The following is a 9,097-nucleotide window of genomic DNA, read 5'->3' as shown; positions in this document are numbered from 1 at the left end:
AAAAAAAACCTAACTATACACGCATACAGATTGGATATAACATTAGTTACTGGAATCTAAAATAGGGTATCAGTCCCAATTCTGTTCTAATGGAAAAGATCTGGCGTTTCTCTATCTTGCCCTTTGAAATTGTAAAGTATTACACATGTTAGATTCAAAGATTGTAGGTAGAACTCAATTTAAAGATGCTCCATAAAAATAACAATTTCATCTCTTCAGCTAAATTACTTGGTAATAACGATCAATCATAATCTTCTACAGAGAATACAAGAGATAAATCTCCCCAATTCACCATTTTAGGCTCTGAATATGCAATATTATCTCTATGATCAACACAAATTGGCATTAGAGTATTTTCTCTCTTCCTCTGATCTCTTTTCTCGGACTTCCTCTATAAATCATTTTTTTGGTAAACAAAGTCACTTTTGTTCTTTACTGACAGGATTTGTGGGTAGGAGAGAATTTAGCAATATCTCTCTGTGTCTATAATTCAATGACCCTAGGTATTTTAAGAGTACCACATGTCTTAACTCCTTGTCTAATGTAATTTCTGTGAGAACCTTTAAAAAAATTTCTTATAATACTTAACACAGTTCCTTCCATATAGTCTATGCTAATACATTAGCACAAGTATGTATAAACAAATATATGCTTGTTTTTTTTAGAAAAATGAATAGGTTCTATACTAAATGTAATATGAGTTAAACATTTACCAAATCCGGTAGAGGTATCATATTGGACCACAGGTGTTTTAACGCTTCCTTCATCTGTGGTGCAGATGACCTGGAAAAAGAAGGCTAGAAAAAAGGTACATGACTAGGTCATTCAACACCTACAAAGTGGGCAGACTTTTAGAAGAGTAACGTATCCCAGCACAGAAAAGTCTGAAAAGAGTTTTCCAGCACAAGTTGTGAGGTTTTATCTAATAGGCAAAATTATTTCTAATATTAAAATTGCCAAGAAAAATAGCTATCATTAGTGTAATGATCGTTATGTATTTATAAGTAATACAACTAAATAAGCTCAGAGCTTATATAGCAAAATAAACAAACAAACAAGAATTATCAGAAGAGTAAAGGATAATACCCAGTGTATCTTGTTCTGTACATGGTCTAAACCTGTTCCTTCAAAAGGTACATACAGGTGCACTTTACGCTGTGTGACCCAGAGTTTCTTTCTAAGCAGGAGAGCTCAAATGGGATCTTGGAAATCAAATGGTCTAAATACTTCTTTCAATAGCCAGGAACCTGAGAGAAGCAACTCTTATAAAGCCACATAGATCGTTAGAGGCCTGCCTGGGAGTAGAACCCAGATTTCCCTATGGGTCCATCTGCTCGTCACAATGGCTGCCCTAGGTGACCGAGAACTGTGACCATGGAAATGTGTAGGCCAATTATAAAAATGTTATTGATAAATTTCAAATATTATAAATGCAATGCTGGAGCTCATTGTTTATCTGTACTTTTAACCAAAATAAATAGTATTTTCAAGGAAATTTCTTAAAAAAGTCCACTAAAGGGGCGCCTGGATGGCTCAGTCGTTAAGCATCTGCCTTCAGCTCAGGTCATGATCCCAGGGTCCTGGGATCGAGCCCCGCATCGGGCTCCCTGCTCAGCGGGAAGCCTGCTTCTCCCTCTCCCACTCCCCCTGCTTGTGTTCCCTCTCTCACTGTGTCTCTCTCTGTCAAATAAATAAATAAAATCTTTAAAAAAAAATAAAAAAGTCTACTAAGAATTCACTTTATAAATCCAGAGTGCTTAATGTGTCTTCACATTTCTTGGTCTGGTGGTCACATTAATCATTAGAAAATACTTAAGACTGGGGCACCTGGGTGGCTCAGTCTGTTAAGTGCCCGACTCTTGGTTTTGGCTCAGGTCATGGTCTCAGTGTTGTGAGATCGAGCCCTGCTTAGGACTCCACACTCAACACGAAGTCGGCTTGAGATTCTCTCTCTCCCTACCACCACTTGTACTCTCTCTCTCTCAAAAATAAATAAATTCTTTGGGGGGGGAAAGAAAATACTTAGTACCTTTTAAAGCTTTTTCTCATTTCAGTTTAAAAACCAAACAGAAGAACATGTCATTAAACAGGGAGAAAGAGTTCGGTTTTCAAAGGCAAAGGGGTGTTGTTTGAGGAACAGATACCAAGGTTGGTTAAGGAAAGCCCTCACTCAGAGCCCATAAGAGTTGGAGATGGTCACAGCCTGTTCAGTCTCCGTTTGGAGGCTGTTGGTTCATCAAGGAAATATCTGAAGTCCCGAAAAGTGCATTATTTCAGGATACTACTCGTTGGTCCTCTTTCTCTTATGGTGCCCTGAGCTCTCATTCCATCTGTGGAATCTCTGACACTGATGTCACAGAGCCCTCCCCTCCTTCTGCCTCATAATGGCAACACATCAAGCTGCACATGGGAAGGGAGAGCTTATTTACCGGGAGCTGCAACTTTCCCACAAGAAGTGGCCGCTCAAACCAAGACATTTTACCGATGAGCACCTGCTGGTCACCTTTCAGATGGACTATCAGGTGGGGACCCAGAGTTCCTGACACACCATGAAATGGGGGTCAGAAACTAACTTTTGTCCGCTGTCCTCGGCAGGTAGAGGGTGGTGTCGAAGCCACTATACACACGCTGGCCTCCGTCGGTCACCACGAACTCCTTCAGTGGGCCGTTCAGCAGGAAAGAGCCACTCCAGTCCACACGCACCAGAGACAAATTGCTGTCCACCAAAAATGGGCCTCGGTACTGGGGCACTGTTGGGAGAAAGTTTTATGTTCTAAAAATGGTTACCTCGGAGTATGTGTGTGTATGTATGTCTTTTTTTTTAATATGTCCTCCCTCACCCCTAAATAAGCATTGCTGGAACCCTTCATATTTTCCTCAGTGTTTAAAAAAAACAAACAAACAAACCAAAACCCTTCCATTGGGGGTAAAAAGAAAACCAATGGGAACACGTGTGAAATGCTTTCTCAGCACCGTTGCATCTGCTTTCCAAAAAAAAAAAAATCAATGGGGAGCAGTGTTTTATGAAATAAAACTATTAACATACAATGGTTGTGCTTACCAACATAACCCTGGAGCTCATATTTTGTTGCATTTTCCCTCTTTTAACGGGTAAAGTATCCTTAACACTATTAACTACAGTAGAATGCTATTTTTCATATTGAATCAATATTTATTGCTACAAAGCCCCAAGGACTAGATGAAGTTAATATATTTTTTTCCCTCCAAACTAAACTGCTTAGATGGTGAATTATGTCCTTTTGGCACCCATTTATTTTTAAAGCTTTTTCTTGAAATGTTAGTTTGTTTTCTAAGATAGTTAAAAAAAAGCCTCACAAATAGCAATTCGACTATAATAATTCATTGCCCTGACTAATCAATCAATAGCATAGTACATTAGTATATAATCAAGTTCAGGTCTCCTAAGTATTATATCAGATACAGAAGCAACTTGGTGTGCATGTTCTCTTTCCATTTTTCAGCTCCTTATGAAAACAAAGGAAAAACAATCCGTAACTGAGTCTCATCTTTTAAATGAATAATTTTTTGCAGAAACAAATGAAGGGTTGCCATATCATCTTGTCAAGTCAGAAGAGATTTATTTCATGAGATCTTGTTTTCTCCAAAATAATCAATACATTTGTAACAGCATTAAGATCCATCTATATACCAAATTGGCTTTTAAGAAAAGAAAAAAGGGAGTGGTGGAAATAAATTGGATGTCTTTTTTCTTTAGAAATTAAACCCATCTGTTGCTGATGTTAGGAAATATAACAAAATAAGGAATAATTATACTTGGGTCATCTCAGGATTTAACCACAAGACAACTTTGATTCTTATCTTTCAAAATAAGACATTTTTATAAAACCATAAGAAAATATTTCTGCAAATGCGAAAACAAGAGCTACCAAACCCTCTTTAAATATTTGTTTTTCCAACACAAATTTTGTCCAACATCACAATGGACTGTACTATATTGTTGTATTTGTCTGTGGCTTCCTTCGGTCACTTAATTCAGTAGATGTCCACGTCTCCTCTGCATCATAACAGTATAAATACAGAGGAGGCTTGTAAATAGTAGGAAAACAGAAAGATAGGAGTTTTATTTGCCTTGCAGGACATGGAGATCTTCCAGAGAAAAGAGCAATTAAACAACCAAAATCATCAAAAATAATGGATTTAGAGACTGAGAAAACAGGAAAAGCCACTATGCCCTTTGCACTTGATGTGTTTTATCTCACTTAATCTTCGAAACCATCTTGTAAGAATTAGAATTAGTTCCTGATTTTTCAGTTTCAGAGGAGCCAAGTAACTTGCTTACTGTCAGTTGCTGGTAGGAGGCCGAGGATCTGAACCCAGACCTGCTAACCGTAAATCCCATGTTGTTTTGTTGTAACCAATACACATTTACTCAAAGGAGCACAATTCACTAATTGCTTTATGGGTGCAGTCCAGTGGTGACTAGGGATTTTGTGAGTTGGTTATTAAAACCAACCATTATTGAAAAGGAAATTATGTAAACTGAAATAAATGGCATTAAAAGAAAGGTAATAAATACTCAACTTTCGTAACTCCTTAATCATTTCTCTACAGTGTATTATTATCTATGCCCTTGAGGTTATTTACGTCTGTTGTATCTGGACGGTACAGTGATTACGCAAGGGCACACCACCAGCCACCTCTGCCGAGCTGTGCTCCATGCTGTCACACTGGTACCTTGAAATCCGCTGCAGTGGGAGTACTTACACCACGGAAACTGGCAAGCGCTTCCAATCAGGACATTTTTCTCTCAAGAAGAAGGCTAGTTGTTCAACATTTACGCCTCACTTCTGTCCTGGTGCCGAAGGTCTGGTTAAGGCACAGGGGGCTGAATGCACTGTTAAAGCCTCTCCAGACCCTTTTCTGAGTATGTAAGTGATCACACTTATATAAAACTAGAAATACTACTTTTGAAGTACTTTTTGGTCTGTATTTCCGATCCCTATTTTTTTCTATTCTAGTGTGTATCATGAGTTAAAAGTAGCACGAATGGTATTTACAAACCCATATGATAGTCAGTCACTGATCGTACTTTTCCATGTCTGTGGATCCAGTAAAGTGGACCGAGTGAGCCCTTTCTTCCTTGGTGCTACTTCTTCAATGTAAAGGAAGAACAGAAAGGAAGGAAATCTTAAATCTGTTCACTCTGGTTTTTTTTCCAGCATGAAGAAAAAAAAAATCTGGCAAACCTCAGCTTGATGATTAACAAGAGAATTGGTTATACCTGCAAACCTCACACAGTTGTTTTGGCCTGGCCTTCTGGCCAATATACACACACACACACACACACACACAAAACTGGAATAATTAGCAAAACTGGCTTATGGTTGTATTATGAAGGGTAACTGCTTCTCAGGGATGGTGATTATGTTTTCTCCCACTCCTTGAATACAGTAGCATTTTTTTATTACTAAGTCAGTATTCATTTTACTGCTTTTTCATGTAGGCACAAATATTTCTCATGGTTCCTTTAAGGTTTGTGAAGGGAGGAGGTGAAAATCAGTCTGGAGGAAGTTAAAGGAGAAATAGGAAGAAAGAAAATGGGCAAAGACACGAAGAGCGTTCTTCAGACAAGTTTTGCTATGAAGGGAGGAGTGTGGCAGTCCGCAGAGGTGACGTGTGGGGGCAAAGCAGCTGTGACTTTAACCGGGATACACTGAAGGTTGCAGAGAGGAGGAGGTTCAGCAGCGAAGGGGCTGCTATTCGAAGCACAAGAGGTGGGATTATTTCAGGTAGAAGGACCACCTTCCTCGTCGCAGACAGAAATGAAGCCAATTGCGGGTGAATGCGGTGGTCTGGGGTAGGAAGGGAGCAAACGTCTGACTGGTGACTTGTCTTTTCCTGGTGAGTTTGGAGGCAAGGAGTTCTGGAGAATATAGGGAGAGGCAAGTGGGGCTAGGATGGGGGTGGGGGGCAGGGTGGGAGGATGTGGGAGGCTTGAGGAGGGTAGAGAAGCTCTGAAATCTTTATTACAGACCAGGGTAACATAGTGGTACTGAGGGTGCCACTGAGCTGGGGGATCATGAATTTAGAGTCATAGTTCCACTGTCCAGGGGTGGAAACTGGCAGATGACTTCAGCTCTGGCCTTAGTTTGGGGCCACTTCATGGTACAGCTTCCAGAGCCTCCGTTCAGATTCTGGTCTACGTGAACGACGTCTTGGAATTATGGTGTACGGTCCACGGTCCTGCTTCAGTTTTCTGTGTATTTGAATAATAGCACTGACTTCATCAGCTTGTGCTGAGGATTATTTGTAAAATCCTTGAACAGTGCCAGGACCAACCCTCTCTAAGGGTGACCTATTGCTAACATCCTGCCATGTCACCCAGTCACATTAAGGTCTTTGTATGAGGCATTGGACTTTCGTGAATGTGTAACTCTTACTTCAAAAAATGCCAATGCCAAATCCTGAAGATGAGATTATAAGTTGACATAATGTGGCTGGAAAGCCAACTTGTGATAAGTATCCAAAATATTAAAATATTTGATGTAATAAATTCCATTCGTCAAAATTTAATTTGAAGATGATCGGACATTTAAAATGGGTTCACAAAGAAATTTCTCACCACATTTATAAAGAAAAATATTAGAACAACTAAAATGCCCAACCAATTCATAGGTTGGAAAATTATATAGTCATTCAACTTGGTTAGGCTAAAGCATTTTTAATGTCATGGGAAATGCAAATAAAATATTGTCAAGTATAAAAAGCAGACTATGAAATTTTCATTAGAGTATGATCTCAGCCACATAATAGAAACTGCATGAGAAAGGGATTAAAGGAATCAATTATGCCAAAATGCTAATGTGGTTGCCTCTGGGTGGTGGGATTATAAGCAGGCCTGGCTTTATGGGTGTGTGAACCACACAGCTGCACGGGGCCCCTCACGTAAGAGTCACAAACTTAGTTTGATGCTCTACTGTCACTGTCTTGAAATTCTTAGTGATTTTTGAATAAGGGGACCCATACCTTTACTTTCCACTGGGCCCTGCACATGACGTAGCTGGTTCTGACTCTAAGTACTAATTTTATTCTTAGTACTTTTTGTATTTGTTATTTTTTTAAAGTTTATTTATTTACGTCATCTCTACACCCAACATAGGGCTCGAACTCACGACCCCAAGATCAGGAGTCGCATGTTCTTCTGACCGAGCCAGCCAGGTGCCCTGTTTTTGTATTTGTCATTGTTAAACAATAGACATATATACATTATAAATTCTGAAAAGAAGTTATTTTACAGAAATGTAAAGAGGCTGAATTTATTAGTTAATTGTTCTTCTGGTTTTCTTGACAGTGCCGTATCTCAATGCTTTCTGGATTATGCCATGCCATGTAATTTGAAAAGAAAAGGAGTGGCAAACTGAAAAAAAAAATCATCTCGGAGGGTTTTGTGGGTGGCTCAGTGGGTTAAGTGTCTGGCTTCTCAGGTCCTGGGATCAAACCCCCAGCCAAGCTCCCTGCTCAGCGGGGAGCCTGCTTCCCCCTCTGCTTGTGCCCTCTCTCTCTCTGTCAAATAAATAAAAAAAAAAAAAAAAAAAAAAAAAGCCAAGTGTCTCCTGGTTTCCCCCCTATCTCTCTGGCTGATGGTGGCAGCCACTTCTACTCACATTCTGTTTGAGTGATAAAGCTGATCCATCCAGAAGCCATGCTGCCCACCTCGTTGTGGGCCACCACTCTGAGTTTGTAGGTGGTGTAGGGCTGGAGGCCCTCAAGGCTGGCTGTCAGCCCCAGCCCCACATACTTGGTCTCTGCTTGGCCAGGGGCACACAGCGTGGCTAAATCCGGAGGGCAAGCCGCGTAGAGCTGAAGCTCATAGCTAGAAGCCGAAAGCAGGCAATGAAATTAGTTGAACTTTCTTTGAAAACAGGGTATATTTTGTGAGGAGACATTTTGTGTTAGCAGAACCACCGGCTCTTTCTGATTTCCATTTGTGGGAAACTGCTCTCAGAAACACTTTCTTTAATGTCGTTGGAAGTGAGCAGCAGATGTAACCAGAGTCAAATGTGCTCACATGTGCTGTCCCACCAGCAACTAGCAATCCTTTTCGGTAGAGAGAAATGTCTCTCTTTTCAGAAAAGAGTGATAAAATTGTTCTCCTCTGTTGAAAATAGAGAATATCATTTTTTTAAACAAATAAATAATAACCAACAAACCAACCAACAAAAACAAAACAAAACAATATCTTTTCATCCAGATTATTTTGAGTGAAATACCTTCCTTGTTTTTCCAAACAGTGGTTCATGACAACATTTTAAATTAGACCAAGCAACTTCTGATTTAACCACAGAAGTTTCCTGTGTTCCAGCTGAGGTCTATAGAAGGAATAATTCCAGGGAACCATGAGGAGGAGCCTCTTTTTTCAGTGGATGCAAACACATTGCACCATCTTTCTTATTTAAAGACAGTTTGGTTGTTCACCTTTCTATCTAGTTGATTTTGTGATTTAAACACTTGGCAGGGAACATTACAACTCTAATCAATTTACTTGTCTATTTTGCTATAGGTATTTGTTCAATAAGCACGGCCTCCTTAGGCCGTGCTGGGCAGCTACAAGACTGTATGCATGTCTTATTTCAGCTTATTCATCCTTTTGTCCGACCATTACCTTTGAATGACACCATTGGGGAACAGGGGTGGGCTCCACCGGAAGGAACCTGTCCTCGAGGACAGCGTCTGGATTTGGGGAGACGACAGTCCCGAGGGTGGAGCGGGATGAGTTCTCAGCTCTGCCGTTGGCCCTTTGCTGCAACAGTTGAAGCAGGTGCAGGCCTCCACCCCAACGGAGTAGGTGGTGAAGGGCTGCAGGCCGTGAAGAGTCTGCTGGGTGGCCATGCCTTCAGACAACTGTAGGGAGACAGAGGAGACTAGATGAGGCCGTGTCACAGATCACAGACAACTGATAAATGCTTATCATGTATCTCACCTCCTACGAAGAGAGTGCCATGCTCCGTACCCTGGGAGATGCACCAGAGCATTTAGCATAGCATTTACCCTCAAGGAATTGCCAGTCCGCTTGGAAAGGCATAATTTAAACATGCAAAAAATGTAATGATATAAT

General features: G+C 40.4%; 1 protein-coding gene across 1 annotated transcript in view; it reads right to left on the bottom strand.

Moving 5' to 3' along the window:
• The window catches only part of USH2A (usherin), a 707,317-nt gene that overhangs the window by 9,359 nt on the left and 688,861 nt on the right, over positions 1-9,097 (bottom strand). Inside the window, exons 56-59 of the mRNA XM_025892244.1 lie at positions 8,645-8,883; positions 7,647-7,855; positions 2,574-2,750; positions 714-797 (exon numbers count right to left, since the gene is read on the bottom strand). Of these exons, the coding sequence (XP_025748029.1) occupies positions 714-797; positions 2,574-2,750; positions 7,647-7,855; positions 8,645-8,883 (709 nt within the window). The remainder of the gene's footprint in view (positions 1-713; positions 798-2,573; positions 2,751-7,646; positions 7,856-8,644; positions 8,884-9,097) is intronic.

This window comes from Callorhinus ursinus, unplaced genomic scaffold (assembly GCF_003265705.2).
Source record: "Callorhinus ursinus isolate GAN/ISIS: 27379988/994484 unplaced genomic scaffold, GSC_fseal_2.0 scaffold54, whole genome shotgun sequence".
Lineage (NCBI taxonomy): Eukaryota > Metazoa > Chordata > Mammalia > Carnivora > Otariidae > Callorhinus > Callorhinus ursinus.
Note: the sequence above shows the minus strand (reverse complement) of the source record. Positions and strands in the feature narration are given on the sequence as shown.